The following is a 23,877-nucleotide window of genomic DNA, read 5'->3' on the forward strand; positions in this document are numbered from 1 at the left end:
AAAAACCATCAATAAATTCCCTATTGCCTACCATATATAAAATACACATTTCCCCCGTATTATAACCTCTCTTTTTTTTTTCTCCATGTCTTTCCCTCCCTGTCAGGTAAATGCCTTGCTTGAATTTCATTTCAGGGATAAAAGAGTTTGTGAGTCAAGATCTAAAAAAATTTGAAAAAGGAATTTCAGATGGAAACTGCTTAGACCATGGGGAAAAAGCAAGCAGAGGATGACTACTCTTCTCCACGTCGTTGGCCAGACGGAGGCTTTGAACGTCAGCTAGGCTTCCCTAAACACCCAGCCAGAATGGACCCAAACTCCCCCAAGGAGAGCTGCTACCCTTTTCTTAAAACTTTCCAGAGAAGTTAAACTCCCTTGAGAATTTGTTCCAGCTGATTTGCTGTTGTATTTAGGTTTCTTTATCATAGCTGTTCTTGGTAATTACACAGCAGCTTTCATCGGAAGAGCCTTTAAATAGACATGATAATGCCTCTCTGAGGTAGGTAAACACAAAGTATCATTATCCCCATTTAACAGAGGAAAGAATAGAGGAAAAGGGGTTTGGGCACCTTTTCCAGTGCCTCAGGATGGGTTTTATTTCCTTCATTTCACGCAGGAAGCATCTCTAGAGTTTTCTCACACAACTCTTCTGTGGCTCTCAGGTGTGGCTGAAAATGCCTTACTCCCCGTCTTCTAACTTCGGAGCCACACTCTTCCTCCCACTGGAGTCTGGCTATGTGGGGACTGGAGAATGGTTAGTCATATGCATTATTTAATTTGCCTAAGGCGGAAGTAACTTTAAGATTTGTTGGATCATATCATCATATGATACTATGTTAGTACACAGTAGGTGCTCAATACATGCTTGTATGAATGAAGATAGGATGAATGAAAGAATAAATGGATGAAAAGACTAAAAGTCACTTGTAATCCCACTCTCCAGGAACATGTTATAGGCTCTTTACATCCTTTTTTTTTTGTCACTTGTTTTAGCGTTCAGTGTTAAAAGGCAAATGAGGCTGGGCACGGTGGCTCATGCCTGTAAGCCTAGCACTCTGGGAGGCCAAGGCGGGAGGATCGCTTGAGGTTAGGAGTCTGCAAGAGCCAGACCCAGTCTCTACAAAACAGAAAAATTAGCCAGGCATGGTGGCGCATGCCTGTAGTCCCAGCTACTTAGGAGCCTGAGGCAGAAGGATCGCTCTAGCCCAAGAGTTTGAGGTTGCAGTGAGCTATGATGACACCACTGCACTCTAGCCCAGTGACAGAGTGAGACTCTTTAGCAAAAAACAAAAACAAAAACAAAAAAACAAATCCGAAAAATAACAAAAGGCAAATGGGAAAAGGGAAAAGCCACATTTCTGAACTTCAAGGTGGAAGAGTCAGATGGTGATATGTTGGGGAAAGGACAATCATAATGAACAACTTCAAATCTAACCTGCTACCTTTACTGTGCACTGGCCCAAACCTTCAGCCTCTTATCCCTACTTCAGCACGTGCAAATAATTAGTCTTTCTCTTGCTATACCATCACATCCATCATTTTTTGCTGGATAGCTCTGCTTTTCTCTTTAGGATTAGCGTAGTCTCACAAAATGGGAGCTACCCATGATAGAGTAAAATGTTTACCGAACTTCAGTTATTAGCACAAAATAGGACCTTCGTGATTTTTGCCATATCAACATACTATAATATTATTTGATAAATATTTTATTTAAAGCTGCTCACTTATAAAATGCTTTTTTAAAAAATCCCGGCCTATCCTAGTAGTTTTCATTGTAGGCTGGGGGACTGTTTACAAAATCTCAGAACTTCTCAGGTATTCTGATTTAATGATCAAAGGTGGGACCCAGGATTTTTTTTTAAAGCTTTCTGAGTGCTTCTAATGTACAGCCAGTATTGGGAATCATTGTTCTAAGCAATTATATTCACGAAATCATGGGCTTCATGGGTTGTTTTATTTCTAGTACACATTAAAATACAGTAATACCTAACCTAACTATTATAAATTTTAAAATATATTCTTAAGGACCATCTGGAATTGTCTCACAGTCTACCAGTGTTAGGCAAACCATACTTAGGGACACATAATAACAAATGGAAGAAATCAGGGCTCGAAAATCTGAAAACCTGAGTCACGTTCCAACTCTGCCACTTCCTATATGTGTGACCATGTGAAGTTCAACATCTTTACTGGCTGTAGCTTTATACATTGCAATTGTAACTGACCATCTTCCCACCCTTTCACTTCTCATGCCAGCCCCAGTAGCTCACAGGGGTCCCCCACAACTCTGCTCTGACAGGTACTAATTTCAGCATGTTACCATGTCCTCCAGTATGTGGATGGGCTAGTTTACTTATGCTTTTGCCACATTCCTCTAGGCATCAAATCTGTAGATTGGCTAAGATGGCAGTGGCAGATAAAACAAAAAAGCCTTAAGGTCTTCATGTGAATCAATGAAATGTAGCACCCTCTCCCTGCCCCAGGCTTAGATCCGAAGCCTCAGGGCCCAGGATGGGTCTATCTTTATATTGTACATAGCACTTGACACTCCCTTCTTGGCCCTTTGCTTCATGAGGGACAATGGTTTCTAGCCAACTGTATTCTCTCTGCATTTCCCCGCCTCCCAGATTAAAGCTTCCTCTAGTAACTAGAAGCAGTTGAATATCTTCTTTGCTTGATTACCTATATAATCCCTAATTCTAATACCTAGTACTTAGCACCTTTCTTCTGAAGAGCATAAATTGCAATGGAAATAGCATTTTATTAATCCTCCCCACATCCCTGCGAGGAAGTTGCGTGGCACGCATTCGCTCTCAGACTAATCCTCCTGCCTGCAAGTGGGATGCAGGGTCGCACTGCTCCCTAGCACAGATGCTTGCTACTGAGCTAACGGGTGGGGACAGCCAGTATTTGTGTGATAGAAGAAAGCTCTTCTTCCTGTTCAAGAGAGAAGTGGTTCTGTGCAGCCTGTGGCAGAAGAGCCATTCAAGCTCTACAGAGCCTAGTGACAAAAGGAGATAAAGCATTGCTCTCATGCTAGTGATGGAGTCGTAAGTAATGCCTGCATTTAAACTCCTAATAAAGCTCAATTATTAGACTATGCTGCCTCCTGAGAACCAATCTCATTACTGAGACTTCTCTCTTTCTCTCTCCCTCCCATCTGGCTGGCTTTTGGAAGAGGTAAGAGTGACTTTCTGACCTAAGGAAACTTTGGTACCTGCTGCACAAGAAAAAGTGCAAAAAGTTGCCAGATCACAGAATAATAATGAAAATTCAAATTCAGAAGAATATATATATATATATATATGTGCATCTGAGATGTAATGGTAAAAGTGAATATTTTAACAACATGACATTCTGAAGAAAGGAGTTCAGAACAAAAGGAGGGACAATAGCCTCGTGAGCTAAAGCCCCATTTCAGCCATTACTCTAATGCCGGGGGGAGATTCCTCATGGGGGAACTATGAAGCTCATTCAGAGGAACTGGAGCCAGCCTCCTGCCAACCAGCGTCTTTCCAGTTGGAAAGTCACTGCAGGAGTGGCCATGCAGGGAGACAGTGAGAAAAGTTAGTAGCAGGATACATTCCTCCAGGCTTCTCCTGGAATATTCATGGCAACAAATAGGTGTTCACCTCCAAGAAAAGGGAGTTTTAGCTGATATCTTCTAAAAGGGACCAGCACTTATTTTTAGGGGAAGAAAAACTCTATGATATCATCCCGGGGTTAAGTTAAAGGAAGAGGGTTATTCTCATTTGGGGGCAGAGCTGCAGTGAGGCAGTGAGGCAGTGAGGCAGGCTGCGGGTGTGTGTGTGCTGTGGAGACAATGAGGTGTGGCCTGTGGGATCCAGCTTAGGGACACCCTGCTGCTGCGGGTGAAATAGGAATCTCTTATCTTCTTCTGCTTTTCCTCTTCCTCATTGTCGGGAGCCAGTTCTTTCTTTCTTTGCTGCATCACCAACCCTGGAGAGGCAACGGTGCCAAAGTGAGCCCTGGCTGGAGGACTCTGGAGTGTCTATGAGTCCTTCCAATATCCCCCTCTGGAAGGGGCATTTGCAGAAGCCTCTGAGACCCACCCAATCAGCTAATCTGGGGTAACACTCTTTTCAATCGTCAGGTCTTTGACATGCAGAAACAAATTATTCTGGAAAGTTTACCACATTCTCTGAAGCTGAATTGTGGACACTATACTGTGTGGCTTGAATTATTCTGCAAATTTTTCAATGCAGTAGGTACCCACATTTTATCACTAGGAAATAATCTTCTAGAATCTGATAATTTTGATAATTTTCTCTATGACTCATGACTCATTTCTCTTTTTCTCATGCCAATTAGTCAGATTTGTTTTGATTTTGCAACAAATTTTCCCCAAATAGATCTATCAATTAATTACTATCAGTACCTTCTCCTATCTTCTATAGATATGTAGCCAATTGTAAAACAGAAGCAATTGTTTGTTTAGTCCTGTGATTTTCAAAGTGTGATCCAAAATCCATTCATAGGAAAACCACCTGGGATGCCTGCTAAATATGCAGGTTCCTGCGACCACATTCCAGACCAATTTATTTTGAATCTCTGGGGTGGGGTTAGGGAAGATATCTTTTATTATAAAGCTCTATAATTGATTCTTCAGAAAACTACTGGTCTAATCAAGATTTTTGTGGGATCAAGGAAAGAAGATCTGCATTGTTTTTCTCTTGCTGACTTGGATAATTGTTCAACTGCCTATATAAATTTGCATGTATAAATCTAGTCGAAAAGCAACATTTCAGTTAATTTCCCTAACATGTTTTCTAATTCCCTATGTCCTAGTTTTGGCCCTTGTTATGGACGAAATTGTTCTCTCCCCAAATTTTTATGTTGAAGTCCTAACCCTCAAAATAACTATATTTGGATATAGGGCCTTTAAGGAGGCAATAAGGTTAAATGAGGTCATAAGTGTAGGGCCCTAATCCAATAGGACTGCTGTCCCTGTAAGAAGAGGAAGAGAGAGCAGATCTCTCTCTCCAGGTGAGTGCAGAGAAAAGGCCACGTGAGGACACAGCATGAAGGCGGCTGTCAGCAAGGCAAGAAGAGAGGCCTCACCAGAAGCCAACCTTGCTGATGCCTTGGTCTTGAACTTCCAGCCTCCAGAAACGTGAGAAAATAAACAAATTTCTGTTAAGCCACCCAATCTTCGATATTCTGTTATGGGCAGCCCGAGAAGACTAATACAGCCCTGTTTAATAGAACTGTCCAGCCAATAGGCACATAGAGCTAAAAAAGACCAGTGTGTCTCTTGCTCTGTTTTGGGAACTGACACTTGAGAAGAAGCCCTTCTGGTCAACCTTGCAAGACTGTCTTGAGAAAAGATTTTCCTAATTTCACCACACAATAGCTATGCTTTACAGCAATCTATCAACTATTCTCAGTATGGAGAATTTGGAATATGCAGAGGCAGGCTCCTTATTTACTCCTCTGTTGGGTGCTCAGGGTGCCATACATATGTAGTAATTGTTGTAATAGGGGGGCAATGAGAAGGGATAAGAACGGATATAGCTTATATAGATAGGCAATTCCCATAAGTTTTCGTGGAAAATTCTAATTAGCATCTATGAAACTATAGACATGAATTTCTTTCAGAAATAAAAAAAAAATGTTTCTCATGCTCCAAGACTTTAGAGTTTCCTTGTCACAACAAAACAAAACAAAACAAAACAAAACAGTGAAGCATTCTCCAGAAAAATCTTTCTGAGGTGAGATTATTCTTTCTAAGTCAAAAAGACTACTGTTTTCTGGAACTTGGGTTATCAGTTTGACCACACTGAATGGAAGGCTTGAGGGGCTCTTTCCTATACTGGGGTACCCCCTTTCTTGGGATGAATTTTTGCATAGACTACTTGCTGCTGGTTCAGTTTTCTGATCCCAAATTCTGAAGAATTACCAGGCCTTGAATTTACTTGAGTGCATCAAGGGTGGTGTTTAAATACCTCAGTTTGGCATTGTCTGCTTTCTCTCTTTCCAAATTTTGAATATGAGAATGCCTAAGCGACAGTTGAGGTCTGTCAGGATTCTAGGTGTTCTGAAGTAACTGACTAGAATTAGGTAACTTTTTTATGTGCCTAAGATTTCTGCTGAAGAAAGAAGATGCTTTCTAAAGACAAAAAAAAAAAAAAAAAAGACTAATTTAGAGAGGTTATCCCCTTTCTTGGGATCTGTTGGTAATACATTCTAAAATCTGTAAAGTTATTACATACTTTTGATAACACCTTGTCCCCTTGAATATCCAGATAAAGAAACCCACATTAAAATTTCTATCACCTGGCACTCTTTTCTACGTATTAATAATAGAGATGTAAATCTTTTCACAGAAAGCAAGAATTTGTTCATAGAGATTCCTAATTAAAATAGAAGTTGTTCTATCCCGAAGCATAAATACTGAGCCTAGGAAACAATCTGCTTTCCATTCTTCCATATGCACACACTTGAAGGAACAGTTGGTGAAGTAACAGTACCTAACCTGCTAAGAGTAGTAAAAGTAATTCTTGTCAAAAGCAGCAGATACTTTTTCCCCCTAAGGAAAATCGCAAGGAGACTCCAAAGGGAAGATGGAACTGGGTAAGTTATTCTCGTGATGAATTTGGCTCTTACATGTCAGACTCTGCCTTGGTGCTTTGTGTGGTGAAGCCCTCAGTTGAATCTTGGCTATGACTGAAAATCTGTGCTTCCCTGTTTCCAGCGGATGCCCAGAAGCAACACATAGCATCACCATTAAACTGAGAGCTTCTGTCTTTTAGTTTGTTTTCTTTTGACATACAGTATCGCTGCTGCTCCTACAGTGGTTCTTATGAGTTACTACTGTCTTCGAAGTCAAAGAATTCTACCTTATTTCTCCGAAACACTTACAGTATACACATTGTTTGAAAAAAACATATCTTATGTGACTTTAGGAAAATTTAAGTAAATAACTTAAGTAATGAATATTTTTTCTTTGAGTAAAAGATTTGCTCATCCAAGTCCAGACTATCATTTGAGAAATAGAATGCCTAAGTCAACAAAGCTAACATAATCACATGAGGAGGAAAACAAACAATACCCAAATAAATCACAGATATTTTTCTCTGCCACACAAAACACCAAGATTTTTAAGAATAGTCATATGTGTTATATAAAAGTATCTAGAGAACTTTCCAATGTACATCTGCATTCATTTTCTTTTCATTTTGTCAAATAGTATACCCAATTCCTGCAGAAGGTAGCCTCACCTGTGATCTAGGTACCATAAAAAGCCCTACCAAAAATGCTTAAAGCATTATTATAACTCAATAATAAAAACACAAATAGCACAACTAAAAAATGGTCAAAGAATTTAAATAGACACTTTATTTTTTTTTTTTAAAGAGACAGAGTCTCACTACATTGCCTAAGCCTGACTTGAACTCCTAGGCTCAAGGAATCCTCCCACCTCAGCTTCCCAAGTAGCTAAGACTATAGGTGTGTGCCACTGCGCCTAGAGACATTTCTCAAAATATATATACCAGTGGCCAATGAGCACATACAAAGATGCTCAGTATGATTAGTCATTAGGGAAATGCAAGCCACAATGTGACGGCACTTCACATCCACTAGGATGGCTATAATGAAAAAGATAGATACTAAGTGTTGGCAAAGATGTGGAGAAATTGGAACCACCATAAACCGCTGGTGGGAATGCAAAATGGTGCAGCTGCTTTGTAAAACCACCTGGCAATTCCTCAAAAGGTTAAATATTTGCTTAATATTAACTGAATTACCATATGAGCCAGCAATTCCACTCCTAGTCATATGTTATATCCAAGAGAAATGAAAACGTAAGTCCACACAAACACTTGTATATGAATGCTCATGGCAACATTATTCACAATAACAAAAAGTGGAAACAACCCAAATGTCCATGAACTGATGGATAAATAAAATGTGGTATATCTGTACAACGAAATATTATTCAACCTTAAAAAAGAATGAAGTACTGTTACATGCTGCAACATGGGTGAGCCTTGAAAACATTATGGTACATAAAAGAAACAAGTCAAAAAACCCCCACAGATTGTATGATCCCATTTATATGAAATGTCCAGAATAGGCAAATCTATGGTGACAGAATGATAGTGACTGTCTGGGGCTGGGGGTGGGGAGGATGAAGGTGGTGGTGGTGGGGAATAGTTGCTGATTGCTAACAGGTATGGGTTTTTTGATAGGGGAAGACTAAAATGTTCTAAAATTGATTGTGGTTATGGCTGTACAACTCTGCAAATATACTAAAAACCATTGAACTATACACTTTAAATGGGTGAATTGTACAGATTGTGAATTACATCTCAATAAAGCTGTTCAACATGAGTCAACCATGGGTTTTCTAGCTTTCTGATTGTATGAATAGGTCAAGTGGATGGAACAGACTCTACGATTAGCCTGGGTTCCGCATGTCCCTCAAAGATGGATAAAGTAAACATAAACTTAAAACACAAATGGTAGATAAAATGCATGATGTTTCAGCATTATCACTATCAGAATAGTACTAGGACTTAGGTTGTAGAAATCCACCTCTGATTTTGTGGAAAATGGGCATTTTTGTATGGAATTAAGAGTACTAACAAGTGAATAGAAAGGCTGTTGAATATGAATAGAACTATTCCTATAATTAAAGCTATTGGTTATTAAGTATCCACAGTCAGGGACTATACAAAGGGTTCCACATACATTATTTCAACATTTAGGATTGCCCTAATGAAGTTGGTATTATTATGTACATTTTACAGGTAAGGAATCCGAAAATAGGTTAAGTAAATTACTCAAGGAGAGGCAGCTTGTAAGTGATGGAAGTGGGATTTGAAATCACATTTGTCTGACCTATATGTCTTCATTACTATGCAATAGAGCTGTTTAAGATATTTTTATTATAATCTTATTCTTTCTATTTGCACTTCCTATGACCTTCCTCTTTCTCTCTCTCTCTTTCTTTCTCATCATTTTGGAGTGAATGCTTGTGAAAACCTTTAGAGAGGGAGATTACAGGAACTGCCACTGACAGGGGTGGTACAGTTGCTATGGTAACCAATCCTCCACAGTGGTCCGTGCTACTAGGCATCCACTCCTGCCTCTGTGATATACCCATGCCGACTGGATCTCTCACTGTATCAGTGAACTCCTGCTAAGGCATATGAAATAGGAAGTGCTGAGGTCCTAGTGTACATCGTACAGCATTAAAGTATTTTCTTCAAAGTTTCCTTCTCTGACTCAGATTTTCCACTCCTTCTAATTCCTTCCTTTTGCACAGGATGCTCTGGTGTGGCTGGTTTTGAGGCGTGCTGAAAATCAGGGCCAAACATCGGTCCGGTGCTCTGTTCTAAGCAGGATTTACAAATATGACTATTTTCTTTCTGGCGACAAATTGACCCTCCCGACCCAATAATTCCTCACTCAGTGCCTGACTGTGAATTTTTGACCATGCCACTTCCACCCAGACATTCAGAATAGATCTTTATCTGATAAAAACACATCTCAGGAGTCACTATGCAGAAAATCTGAAGCTAGCACCCAACAATATGCAGTGTGACTGTGTATACACCGCCCCCTCCCCATATCCATCTATCCACATTTTTCAACAATGCCTCTGCATTTTCAAGGACTCTTTCTTCTCTGATATTGATGCTTTCTCTCTTCTTCCTCTCCATTTCACTGGCCTTGCCTGTCTTCAGAGGCACCTGAAGGCACATAAGGCAGGGAAGTGAAACCGACTGTAATTCTTCAGTTCGCTTCTCTGCAGCCTCCAGTGAGCTAGTCTCCATACGGTGGCCCAGCTGAGCTCTGAGCAAGTTCAAAGTCCCCGTGCAGGTGCAATTCACCAGCCCGCTCATGGGCGCTCTGGGAGCAGAGAAGCCAGACATATATACGTGAAAGGCTCTGGGAACAGCAGAAAAGGAAGCCTCTAAGCTTAAATTTATGAGATTAAAAAGAACAGGGGCTCTGCTCTATGAAAGGAAGAAATGAAAGACTTTTATACATTCAAAAGGCCATTTTCCCTTTGAAGAATTAAATATAAATTGCTGAGAGGTGCCAAAAATTCCAATGTTCTCACTTCCTTCTGATGCCCTTGGTTTCACCTTTGGGTCCCTTCGAATTCATTGTTAAAAGTCTCTATTTCTGTGCTGTCAGTGACATCACAGATACGTCCCAGAGTTTTCTGGATGGGCAAAAGTGTATTCAGGCACATTTGCTTAATGTGTCTTTTAAAATTAGTAAAATAGCATTTTATGTTTAGTGTTTTCTATGATCTCAGCTGATCTTTACCTAAACCCTGGGAGGTAGTTAGAACTATAATTATTAACCCATTTTCCTGATGTGGGACTCAGCTAAAGTGGAACCACTCATGTAGATTTATGATTTCACGGGCAGCAGTGTTTCCACAATAGTATTGCTTCTTTTCTCGGTTCAATTAAAAACCATCTTGACTTTTCCACTGTAGAATTTATGTAGTGGAGAATCCCTGGCAGGGCCTACAACTTCCTCTATGACTTGGACAGCCCCTCCTGTGACATCTGTAGCCATATATACCTTTTTTCAGTTTCCAGAATGTGCCAAATTCTTTTCTGCCTGGGAGCTTTTGCAGGTGCTCTTTTCTCAGCTTTGCCTCCTCCAGTTGTATGCCTTGCTTTCCCTGGTATCTCATCTTTCAAGGCTCATCTTAAACCTTTTCTGCAGAGAAAGTCTTCTTCGGCCACTCGGACGTTACAGCTCTCTGTTATAAAGTATTCTGCTATATGGCACTTTCTCAACTCTAGCAGGTATTGCCAGTGTCATTATTTTATGTAAATTATTTACTCTTTCTCTTTTCACTGTAAACTACATGAAGTCAGAAATGTGTCTGTCTTGTTCACCTCTGTATTTCAGAATCTAACCAGAGCTTAATACATCATATAAGTTCAATAAAAATTTGGGAGATAGTCTACAGGGCAACTTCTTGTTGGTGGTAAATTACAATGCATCACCCTAAGTTCCCACAGTAGGTGTGATGTGGTCACAGGCATGGGTTTAGAAAAGGTGTTCGAGGTTGAGAAGGTCTCCTTGTGTCTCCGGTCTGTTGCCAGCTCAAACTACACTGGGAATTAAGGCAATTTTGCAAAAAATGCAGTTATATTTTCATCTCCTCCTATTGGCATATCAGGCTGTCCTCTTTGAACTCTGACACTTCCGAAACTACTGCATTACCTAACACAAGAATAATTTTTAAAAATAAAACATTTTATTAACTCAGACTACACATATAATTATTTTTAATTTTTTATTTATTTTTTAATTTTTATTTTGTTGAGACAGAGTCTCACTCTGTCACCCAGGCTAGAGTGTGGTAGCATCTGCCTAGCTCACAGCAACCTCAAATTCCTGAGCTCAAGTGATCCTTCTGCCTGAGCCTCCCGAGTAGCTGGGACTACAAGCACGTACCACCATGTCGGGCTAATTTTTTCTGTTTTTGGTAGAGATGGGGTCTGACTCTTGCTCAGGCTGGTCTTAAACTCCTGACCTCAAGTGATCCTCCTGCCTCGGCCTCCCAGAGTGCTAGGATTACAGGCATGAGCCACCATTTCCAGCTTAGATGACACATATATAATTATTGAACTGAATGGAATTATAGGGGGTGAGGTACCATACTGACCTTTTTGCTTGTGGAAATATATTTTTTTCTTTTGAGGACTGACTTTTTTTTTGCTTTTTAGTGGAACTCTGCAAATTATATATGGTTGGATATGTCGTAATTTAAATGCTTCTCAATTTGTGTTTAGCTGTCCAACATAGTGAACACCTAATCTCCAATCTTTAGAATTTTTGTGCCTATCTTCTTCTACTGCTAGTTCTGTTTTTCTTCATTTTTCAGATAGTTTATCTCTTAATAATTTGCTTGATTCCCCATAGTTTCTTGTGTTTTTCTTACTGCTTATTTTTCTTTTTTCACTTCCCTATAATTTATTTTCTCTCTTTTCATTTTTTCCACAATTATAGACATTCCCCAGTAGTTCTCTGTTTTATTTCTAATGTTGCAAATAGTTCTATTACTATTTGTGAATAGATAAGCCCTTTTGATATTTACAGTAAAACAGACAGACTTACTGCATCATCTGCATTAGAATTGATAGTGCTTCCTCTGGTTAACTCACTCTCCTGCCCATATCAAAACAGTGTTTTTGTTTTGTTTCATTTTAAAGAAATATTCATTAGTATAATAATTCATGCATCGTGAGTTATCCTGGAAGTCAATGGAAAGGATATGGAAAATGAATATATTTTCTGAAACTCTAAGTGAATGACAGAAGAAATAAACATTTATGGCATAATTGTTAAAATGATTTTCTTGAAACAAAATATAAACAATAAATTTCTGACTCTAGTAATCTTATTTTATATTATTAAGATATAGGCATTTTTATAATTCTAGCTTCTACCTGTTGTACTTATTACCTGAAAGTATCACTAACATGAATAGTGTTTAATTGTAATAAAAACAAATCTGATACCCTTCTAGTAAGTACTCTAGCACACAGACATCCAGGGGACATATTGGTGCAAATTCAAGCTTCAAGGTTTTGTTTTATTTTCATAATGATTTTTCATAGTTAATCTGAAAGCTCTTATTTTTATTTAAAATGTTTTTGTTCACTCTATTTTTAGTAAGTCAATATCATAGTGACTAATCTCGGCAACCACATTATTTAGCCCTTTAATCTCAGAACTAATAATTAATTGTGGTAGACCAGCAGGATAGAATTCTGGCTTTCTAATATATTCCCCTCATTCTTCTTCATTGCTTGAGTGGCTGGAAAAAAGGTTAGAGCTAGGAAATTTTAATGATTTCTGTGGTGTGGTAAAATAAATATATGAAAGGTGTAGGTCAGAGTTTGCTTTTTGTAGCAATATATACTCAATATACAATATACACTTACAAGGACAGGTATTCTCCAGGTGATAAGGATCCCCCAACTCAACAGTATTCAGATAATCAGGCAAATTACTTCTCTTGGCTGAGCCTCAGTTTTCTAATCTTTAAAAAAGGCTGAAAGACTGCTGTAAGGATTAGAAACAATGTAAGTAATATGTCAAGCTCATGGTAGGTGCTACTAGTGATAGCTACTATTATTATTGGCAAACAACAGGTATATGTGTGTGTGTAATCATCTTTAAAATTACTTCCGTTTTTATTTCACATTCGCTTTGTTAATGCACGCTAAATGGAGCCAAATCCTAAGTGTCTATTTTAATTATATTTAAGACAAAGAGTGATTTATAACAAATTCACATTTTTGGATCAAGGTCAGACATTGAGTTAAGTGCCTTGGTTACAAACACTCAGAGAAGTCATGGTCTCGTAGGGGAGATAGACACACAAAGCAAACCTACAGTGGGTTAAGTATTTCTCCAGAGGTTATTCACTTTGGAGAAGGCAGGAAGGATCTATAGGCATACTCAATCCAGTTGGTTCACTCAGAAGTCAAGAATCCTGATAACACATGCCCTTTGATCAAAGCAGCTGGAGATACAGAACGGCATTTAGAAAAATGTTCATGTGCTCATTTATATGCCTAGATTAGTTTACTTGGTATGTGTCCAACAATCTCAGAAAACAATATGTTAAACATATCTGCCTACTCTGAGTTCTTACTGGAAACCATTAAAGTACCATATAAACAATATTTAAGCCTATTCTGAATAATGACTATTCTATGTTAAGAGGTTCTACATCCAGTATGTTTGAAAAAATGAGCAATTTATTCATTGTTTTAATTAATCACCATTTAGCTTCCTGGGATCACTATGAAAATTCTTAAGTCTTATTCTGGAAATTTGAAATTCTAACTTGGCATGGTAGAATTATTTAGACTTGAGTTCTTTCCAAAAGGAAGAATGAAAACTTAAAAACCTATAGGATTTTTTCCACTAGAATAAGGGCAAATTTGGGGGTGGGGGGCGTCCATTTTGTTCACTGATATATCCCAAGTGCCTAGAACAGGGGTTGGCAAACTGTGGCCCACAGAATAAATCCAGCCCATTCTTATTTTGGTACAGCCCCAAACCTCTTATTTTGGTACATCCCCCAAACTAAGAATGGTTTATATGTTTTCAAATGGTGGAAAAAAAATCAAAAGAATAACATTTTATGACATATGAAAATTATATAAAATTTCAGTGCCCACAAATACAGTTTTGCTGTACCACAGCCATGCTTCTTTATTTACACATTGTCCTGGTTGTTTTTTCTCTACAGAAAAAGAGTAGAGCAGTTGCAACAAAGACCTTGTAACCCCAAAGCCAAAAATAACTATTTGGCTTTTCATACAAAACTTTTTATAGAAAAAAATTGCTGACCCTTGGCCTACAGTAAAAACTGTCCTAACTTCTTTTAAAATCAGATATATTAATATTTAACCCACACAATTTTTTTTTAAAAAGGAAAGTCTTAAGTCTACATATAATTCTACAGTCAACCACTGGATTATAGCCTTAGTATCAAAGGAGTTATAATGAGAAGCAGCACACTGTGGATGACAACAGACCCAAGTGCCACAGTGCCTGGGCTCAGCTGTGCAATCAAGGGCATAATGCTTAACTTCTCTGTGCACCAGTTTTTCCATCTATAAAATGAATCGAATGATGGTATCTTCCCTTTAGGGCTGTTATAAGAATTATAATGTTTGTGAAGTGCTTAGAACATCACCTGGTATATAGTAGCTCTTGTATATAAGGCAACACATTTTTTTATTGTGTTTTTAAGTTAAGAAAATTGAGATTCCTAGCAATTGCTAAGGTAATCAGTCAATCTCAACATGTTCATTAAAAAATAACAAACATAAATTACAATTTGAAAATGTCCACTTTTGTCAGTGAGTCCTCTATGCCAATACAATGCCTTAATATCCACTCTAATTGCCTTGTGCTTGTATAACTACTTGACTCTCATACCTGTGATATAATTTTGTAATCAATGGTCCTGTTTCAGATAATAAACAAATTGTATCCTGAATGGTTGAATAACTTCTAGTACAAAATTTTATCTACCTAACAACTTCTAATCTGAGGGTATCAAATTGATATAAAGGGAAATAACAATTTAGAGAATGCATGGATACAAAATTAGTTTGCTTTGTTAAGGTTGTTATTCAGTTCTTAGAAAGAGAACCAATAGAAACTATTGTCCTATATTTAAAGAAACACTTTCTAAGCACCAAAGCCAGGAATGAAAACTGTGTATTAGGAAATCTAATGGCTTTCTAATCATTGCAAGTCATTTTAGCAAATAGGCAATCAGTACTCTTGATGTTTAAATAAATTTTTACATAAATTTATGTGAAATCTTTAAATAGACTATGTTTTGTAGAAAGTAAAATCTTTATAAGGTAGTCTCCTATTGTCTATGAAATATAATTTCCTGAAAACTACACTTCAATATGGGACTCTACACAGGACTTAATAGCTGGTAGTTAAATGTTTAAAAAAAATATAATTATTTTCATGAATGTTTTTCAATGATATTCTTCAGGTATTTATCTTGAAAAGGGTCTATGGACTTTTGCTATGTGCCATAGTAATGCAGATTGAGTAATGCATTAATGAAGGGCAACAATGAGTCTTTCTTATTTCATAATCTTAATTCATTCAACTTTCAATAAGCATTTATTTAACAAGTCACATTGTGTGAGGTGCAATGAAAATGTAAAAAAGAAGTTAACCCATTCTAATTTGATTTGTTTGGGATAATTACAAATTTATATATTAGAATTTAAAAAAATAAAAAATCTTTCTGGGTTATATAAGCTAAACTTAGACTCTAAGTTATTTGATATTTGCTTTTTAACGTATTAAACATTACGTATAATGTCACTTTATTAAGTTAAATTTTCATGTGTTAGAAGACTTTAATATTGACTTTTCCAGGAACTTTTCCAAGAACTTATTTCTTAAGTTTCATATTTTTTGCAGTAAAACAAACAAACAAAAAGTAACCAAGAAATAAGACTTCAAAATATTTTAATTTCTGTCTACTTGTCTTGTCATCTTTAAAATTTTTTTAAAAATTTAACAAGAAATAAAAATTGTATATATTTTGGGCATACGATGTGATGTTTTGAGATATGTATACATTGCAGACAGATTAAATCAAGCTAATTAATATATCTATTACTTCACCTACATATAATTTTTTGTGTTGAGAATGTTTAAAATCTACTCTTTTAGAAATTTTGAAATATACGATACATTATTATTAACTATAGTCACCATGGATCACTAAAATTTATTTCTCCTGTCCAATTGAAACTTTATATTCTTTGTCAGGTCCTGTCCTCTTAAATTACTTATGTACGTATTTGAATACAATGGTAACAAGTTTCTTGGTTTATTTTATTTGTTGTCCTAATGTTTAGTTTGTTAAAATGGAATATGAATCTGAGTGTAAATGGCATATTCAGGAAAACTAAGCAACAAGAGCAAAAATGTAAAATTAATTTGAGTATTTATATAAGACTTTATGCTTGGGTTGCTTTATTTTTCTAGACTTAAAAATTCAAAATTATTTGATAATCTTTAAAATCACATTTATATTACTGTTATTATATTAATATTCTTACTTTCTATAGATAACATATATTCTTAAACAAGTAAATTCTCTTTTGAAGTTATTCTATTTGCTTATATTTTGTACTCATTCCAACAAATTGATCAGTTTTAATTTTTCATCTCTCTCTCTGAATTTGAGGAACTCTTTCATATTTAGACTTTAAAAACTACAGGTGGACAAAAAGTAACAAATACAATGTCCTTTTATTTAATTGTCTTGAATAAAAGTGATGTCATTTGAAAAACAATTGGCTAACACATTTATCTCCCTGTTAAACTACATGTAAGGCTGAGGGAAATTTTTTTATATTATGCTGATGCTATAATAAATGGGCTGATTTAATAGTGTTGGTTGCAACTTACGACATTTTTGTCTACATTAAAGTTAAGATCTTGATGGGTATTTTGGCATTCTTCCTGTGAATTAAAATTAGAATAATGTGATTAGTCCCTAAAATTTTAAAGGCTATATTTACTAATCATGGAACAAAATCTAAATTATATTACTTTGAGATCAACAGTAGGTTCATATAAACTATTTTCTTTCATATATCTTCCTCTTTTAAAGGAAAATACAGTTTTCTTCCTACTGCAGAAGTATCAGATTCTTGTAGCATCCATGACACTTGTAAGCATTCAGTGGTCAGACACCACTACATATCCTTCAAATGATATGACCCAGTGAAGCTGGGAGGTGTCGTCATGGAGCCAGGCAGCCTGGTATCTCAGCCATCCACCAGGACAGAGCCAGCAGGCCCCAGCTGGTGTGCTGAATTCAGACTAAGGTGGGAAATAGATTTTGCATTTTAAAAATCAACTCTTCTAACATTGAATCTCAGGACATACTTATTAGATAAAAGTGCATTGAGGGCTTCAGAAATTATTTACTGAATAAAATTTACAAAGCTCATCTGCCAAAATTACTCTCAGAATAAGTTAAATCTTAATTTTATTATCCCTCTGGGTTTCTGACTTTATACTAGCTTATACATATCCTTCAAAATATGAATAAATGTATGTTTAGGACTATATGTTGCCTGGATTATTGACTATGTATGATATATGCTAAATGAGGTATACTGGTAGGTCATTTAAAAGTGATCAAAATTAGAATAACAGCATATTAATCACCAATGCCCATTGGTGTGGTAACATTGGCCCATCACATTGAGCTTGCCATTTTGATCTTTAGACAAATGAAAAACTCTTACAAAATAAAAATGCATTTCATGTTCTTGTTCTCACTTGGATGCTTGTGCTCACTGTTCAAGCACATGGGGGTTTGGATTTGCAATTGCTTTTGCTATTGTTGTACTGTCATTTTTTTTGACACCACTATTCATTAACTCATCTCCCGGTGATATTAGAAAAATCAACTTACAGGATTTGCTACAAGTTCAAGATTTCTCATGCCTCCTGTTGGCCTTGACTTAACACTAGTGCTGCCTAAACAACTGTGGAGAGTATTTCTCATTTCTTAAAAGTTTAGTTACCTCGATTTGGTAGGAACATAATGAAAAAAAAAAACACCACCCAAAACATTTAATTTCATAAGGCTGAGTGAGCAAGGTAGACCCATCCTTTAGACATCATTCTGAATGGGAAAATGCCATGCTAGATTTTCAAACCATGTACTTTCCTAATGTTACGCTTTTGGTGCTTCAGGCTGGAGTAGACTGGCATCTGGAATCATGATGTTTTATCATGAGAAACTGAGAGGATACTGTTTCTCTTTTCTAAAAAGAGAAAGAAACCCTTTGCTAGGGCTCATTAAAAAGGGTTTTAAAATTGGAGCCAATAAAACACGATTGTCAATTCCTCCAGCCTTTTTATCTCAGCAGCATTTAAAAAAGGCATCATTTCTCCTATTTGCAACACAGACGCAGACACATTCTAACTAGCAACAACAGCGTCTCCCCAACTTCCCTGTGACTCATGAACAGGCACACAGACCAGATGGAGCCAGAAGACTCTTTCCACTCCCCCCCGAATCCCAGTTTTCAACTGCACGCCTCTTTGACATGGGAGTTACTAGGCAAGATTCACCCCATCACCCTGAAATCCCTCTTGCTTTGCTCTCCTTTGAAAGTGAAAAAGAAAAGCCTTCCACAAGGTAGAAAAGTTTGGGCACTTGATGCCAGCATTTCCGATAGCGACCCTAATAGACAAAGCATTTGGGAGCTCTGGCCTCCAAAGAGAGCAGACGCCAGTCAAGAAAAAACAACTTGAGTGTGTGACAACGGGACTATGAAAGCTCTCCTTTGCCAGCATCATCGCCTGGGCCCTTCTGCTCGCCCAAGGCAGGAAAGAGGAGGGGTGGGGTGCGGACTTCTCACAGGATCCTTTTCCTTGAGCAAGCCCATCCTGAGGTGTGGAGCGAGGGCTGGTTCAAAGCTGCACTCTAACTGCTCCGGCCTTTGGCCCCACCTGCCTTTTCAATTTCAGTCTGCGTCCACAGTTCCCCTGTTTACCGCTCTGGGGTTACCGAGAACCTGGGCTTCCCAGCGCTCAGGGATGCTGCTAGGCCAGTTCCCTGCTGACCTTCCAGGGACTCTGAAATCAACTTTCCCCGCACAGTCTGAACTGTTTGCGTTTGTTTTCTGTCTGCGGGCGCCTCCCGCCCAGCCCACCCTTCTCCCCGCTCCTCCATGCCCCCTCCCCTCCCTCCGGCCTCTCGGGCTCCCCCCCACCCCCGCCCTCCTCTTTGTTGTCTCCTACCTGCTGGCCAGGCTCTGCCTGCAGTGCTGCCTGAAGGGCATCAGGTGGTAGTTCATGGCGTCCAGCAGCAGCTTCTGGCAGACTGGGTCGGTTCGCATGAAATCCACCGACTGGACCCGCTCCACCAGCTCCGGGGCCGGGATGAGGGCGAAGCGGAGGCGCTTCATGAGGTCGGGCGCGTACTGCATGCGGGTCTCGCGGTCGTGCTCCAGCCACAGCACGGACATCTGGAAAAGCGCCAGCTCCGACTCCACGGGGGGCGGCAGCGAGTCCAGCAGGGCGCGCATCTCCTCGAAGTTGAGCAGCAGCACATCCTCCACCAGGTACTTGTTGGCCAGCTTCTTGGTCTCTTCTAGGCCGTGCAGCGCGGCGATCTTGCACACCTGCTTGTAGTTCTGCACCGAGATCTGGTCGTTGAGGAACTGCACGCAGAGCTTGGTGACCTGGGGGATGTGCAGGATCTTGCTGACCGACAGCACCTCCTCCACCGTGTCCAGGGACAGGGTCACGTTGGCCGTGTACAGGTACTCGAGCACCAGGCGCAGCCCGATGGACGAACAGCCCTGCAGCACCAGGTTGTTGATGGCCCGGGGGCTGGTCAGCAGCTTGTCGTCGGGGGAGGAGGAAGGAGTCCCGGGCTCCTCCTGCGGCGGCTGCTGCTGCTGCTGTGACGGCTGCTGCTGCTGTGGCTGCTGCTGCTGGTCCTTGGGGGCCCCCAGGCCGTCCTGGCCGCCGACCCCTCCCCCGAGAGGGGGGTGGCTGGAGAAGAGCGATCGGAAGTACTGTGAGCAGGAGGCCAGCACGGCCTTGTGGCAGTGGAACTGCTGGCCCTGGGCCGTCAGGGTCACGTCGCAAAACAGCTGCTTCCTCCACAGCAGGTTGAGGCCGTGCAGCAGGTTGTCGCTGTGGCTGGGGTCGAAGGTGGAGGTCCTGTCCCCGGATCTGGACATGGCGAGCTGACTCGGTGCACCTGGCTTTAAACCCTCCTCCAACCTGGCAGACAAGGGTGGGGGATGGGAGGGAGGGGAGAAGGGTGATGGAGGGGGTGGGGTGTGGTCAGGGTGGGGAAGGGTGTGGAGGGGAGGGGAGGGCGAAGAACAAGAATCAGTGCTCAACTTGGCTCCCTCCCGGCTTGCTCCAGACCCCGACCCTAGAAGGAAGGTCTGAAGACACTGGATCCGTGAGCGCCACCAGAAGGGCCCTGTCTGGGGTCCAGGCGTGGGTTCTGCTTGCTGCTACTCCTCTCGCCACCTCCCACACACTTGGTCCCTCACTTTCCTGAAACCACCTCAGCTCGGCTCTTGGCAGCTACAGCGGTGGCAGCAGCGACGGCAAAGTGGCGGCTGAGGCCGAGACACCTCGTGAGCTCGTGTCCATGCCGGGCCGGAGGAAGGGAAAGGCCGGGGAGTGGGGAGCCAGGGGTGCCCCGAAAGCTCAGAGGCGACCGACGGCGAAGGTGCCAGGCCAACTTGTGCCGGAAGCTTTGCTTTCCGCAGTTGGCCCAGTTTTGGGGGGTAGGAAAGAGGGCCGGACAGGCGTGCGAGTAGGCGAATCTTAGCTCTCCCCCAAAGCTGGGAACCCCTTCGATTATCCGTGCTGCCCCGAGAAACTCCTAGGCTAATGGTCTGAGGGAGGAGATAAAGCCCTTTCTTCTCCCGGGAAAGTGCAGCGGGGCGCGGCGAGGACCCGCTCCGTGGACTCGGCAGAGGCGGGAGCTGTCCTTATCAATTCCAGCTCATTTCCCTCACCCCGGCCCTGCCCGCTTCCCTGCTTCGCAAACTGTTGGCTTCCCCGCCACCACTCAGTTTTGCTAATTTTCCAGAGACGCCTTTAAACCTGGCAGGAGAATCCTTCCACCCCCACCCCACCCCCTCGGCCCCGTCTCCCCCGCCTCTCGCATTTCAAAGCACGGAAGTTCACACATCTATCTCCCCTTCCAGCGCGGGGCGGCACCGAGGAAGACGAGGGAGGAAGGGAGGCCGCTAGGGTGGATTTGGAGCGAGAGCTGGGAGGCCCGGAGGGATTCGTGTGGACGGCCGTTCTTCCCGGGCACCAGGCGCAGTCGCTTTAACTCCAGTAACTATGAGAAGTTCAAGTTAGAAGACAGGTGTTGGGGGAGGGGTGGGGGTGTCCAATGGGTGGGGTGGGGGGGTGCGCAGTCGGGCGCGAGGTCTCTGCGTCCCACCCAGCCGGGTCACCGGCAGCCGCAGCTTCCTTCCGAGCCCCTCGGTACAGCCCCCAGCGGCCCCCACTAGGCACCCCCACTCCCCCGGCCCTGGAACTACTTCTGTAAAAAGTCTCAGCCGCCTGCATCTAGGTGGAGGAGGGCAGGGTGGGGGAGGCGAGGCGAAATCGATCCGCCGGGTCCTTAACCTGTAATTGCACCTTCCAGGGCTGAGCAGAAAGGGACCCTCTGCTCACATCCCGCCCGCCCGCCCGGGAGAGCCGCCGCCGCCGCCGCCCGGCTCAGAGGGAGCCCCCGGACCTGCCCCTTCCACTGCGGCTCGCTCTGCCCTGCCTGGCGCCAGTCCTGGATCGCCGGCTTCCTATTTATACGGGACCGGGCTCCTCTCCACTCACTTTACCATCCCGTTCCAGGTGGACCCTAACCTCCCTCGCGCTCCCTCCCCCGGCGGCACCCCACCCCCGCCCCCGCAGCTCTGGCTTGCCTGAAACATCCTACAGTCTCTGCCTTTAAGTGGACCCGGTCATACCTCTCTCTCTCTCTCTCTCTTTCGCTCTCCCCGCTTCGTTGTCTTCCCCCCCCCCATCTTTCCTATTCCCCTTCCTTCTTGTTCTCCTTCTTTGCCTTTCCCCCTCATCTGTTTATTTCTTGCAATAGGAGTTTTATTCTTTATGAGCGTTTGCCACACAACTACCCCCCCACCCCTCTGAAAGACTCTGTCCCCGTCCCTCCCCCCTCCAACAACCCAAAAGACAGAACAAAATACACACAAGGCAGACACAAGGCCAGAAACTTACCTGCTCTCAACCAGCTGCAAAGTCAAGGCTCACTTAAGCTCCCCCCCAAAATCAATTGTCCTTCCTTTTTAAAGGTTTGCTCTCTCCTTGGGAGGGGGGAAAACACCTTCTGGTTCCCAACTCCAGGCAGTCACTCTTTACAATTTATTTTGTCGTACATCATTTGATCACCATGAATTAGCAACAGCAAGAAAATGTAGGAGAGGGAGAAAAGAGAGAAAGAGAGAGGGAGAGAGAGAGGAGAGAGAGGGAGAGAGAGGGAGCAGAGCTTTCTGCAAGAGAAGAAGAAGAAAAAATGTACGTGTGACAAATTATGCTACCAAGAAACAACACATCATTATCCTTGGGCCTGGGGCTCAGTGAGTCGTAACGAGAGTAATAGGAAATCCACGGTTGGGGAGAGAAACGGTCGTGCTTGGCCAGTAGAGAGAGACCATACAGGGGGATGGATGCTGGAGAGACTCGCAAAATTATGGCTCAAGGCTATTGTAAAAATTGTCGAGCGTAAATGACTGCGATTTCAAACATCTTTGGAAGAAAGAAGGGGAAAAAGCGAGCCCCCCTCCCTCCCTCTCCCTCTCTCTCCCTCTCTCTTCTCTCTCTCTATAAAGAACCGTCAAGTTTTAGTGCGCATTGCTAATTAGTCAATTTCTCTCTGCCTTCACAGGCTGGCGACTTCGCTGCTGAGCTGAAACTGCTAATTTCTGTGACCAGCTTTTTTCTTAGCTGTGATCTGGATGAATGAGTAGCTGTCTCACAGAGATGACAAAAATAAACTCTAATCCCCCCCAAAATTTCCACTACATCTTTCTCATGCATAGATTTATGATCTTCAAGCGCTCTGTGCAATATGCAAACTTTTTTTTGTGTCTGTATATATGCTGTTGTCTCCAGATTTCACTACATTGGTATGCTGCTTTTCCCTCCCCCCCCCCCCCCAACACTGTGGAATGCAGAGACTGTCTGATCTCAAAGTATGCTAAGATGCCACTTTATCCTCTCTTGGGGTTTGGGGTTTGGGTCTGACTTGGAAGACACTAGCTAGCCCTTGCCTCTAAGAGGTGAATGGCTGAGGATACAAAACAGGGGTGGAGGAAGGAGAGCTGGTAGACAGAATAGAGTAAGCTCTTCACTTTACATTTGTTTCCCTGCACTATTCAAGCTTTATGATCTTGTTTGAAAACATATTTTGTCTATCATTTTGTCTGGTTAAACAACCGCCTCTGTCAGTTCTCTGTCAGCTCTTCGACAGATAAGGGTTCAGAAGTCACATTTCTTTTTTTGTTGGAACATTATCATATTGTCAGATTTGTGTTTCAATTAGGAATATTTGATTTGCAGAAGCTAGAATGAAGTCCTAGGAAACCCAGCTGCAATTTCACAAATGTAACCGTTCCACTTTGGAGCTCATCTGATACATAAGGGCAACCACATAGTGCTCACATGTTTGACCCTGCTTAGCATGCAAAATGAAGCCCAGCATGTTTCTGGAATTTTAGCTGTACCAGAGATTCATGTGCATTTTGGTAGAGGACATGTTCTCCAGACTTACCTCATGAT

At 41.3% G+C, this 23,877-nt stretch overlaps 1 protein-coding gene and 1 long non-coding RNA gene across 2 annotated transcripts in view; one reads left to right on the top strand and one right to left on the bottom strand.

Annotated features, from left to right (window-relative positions):
* KLHL14 (kelch like family member 14) overlaps positions 1 to 20,392 on the bottom strand; it is a 95,180-nt gene extending 74,788 nt beyond the window's left edge. Inside the window, exon 1 of the mRNA XM_045527478.1 lies at positions 19,336 to 20,392. Within this exon, the coding sequence (XP_045383434.1) occupies positions 19,336 to 20,285 (950 nt within the window). The 5' untranslated portion in view covers positions 20,286 to 20,392. The remainder of the gene's footprint in view (positions 1 to 19,335) is intronic.
* Positions 20,393 to 21,205: 813 nt separating this feature from the next.
* On the top strand, positions 21,206 to 23,107 carry LOC123621614. The gene is made up of 3 exons (XR_006729199.1): positions 21,206 to 21,411; positions 21,728 to 21,933; positions 22,985 to 23,107. It is a non-coding gene; the product is annotated as an uncharacterized LOC123621614 (long non-coding RNA).
* Positions 23,108 to 23,877: the final 770 nt, after the last annotated feature.

This window comes from Lemur catta, chromosome 16 (assembly GCF_020740605.2).
Source record: "Lemur catta isolate mLemCat1 chromosome 16, mLemCat1.pri, whole genome shotgun sequence".
In the NCBI taxonomy this organism is placed as follows: domain Eukaryota; kingdom Metazoa; phylum Chordata; class Mammalia; order Primates; family Lemuridae; genus Lemur; species Lemur catta.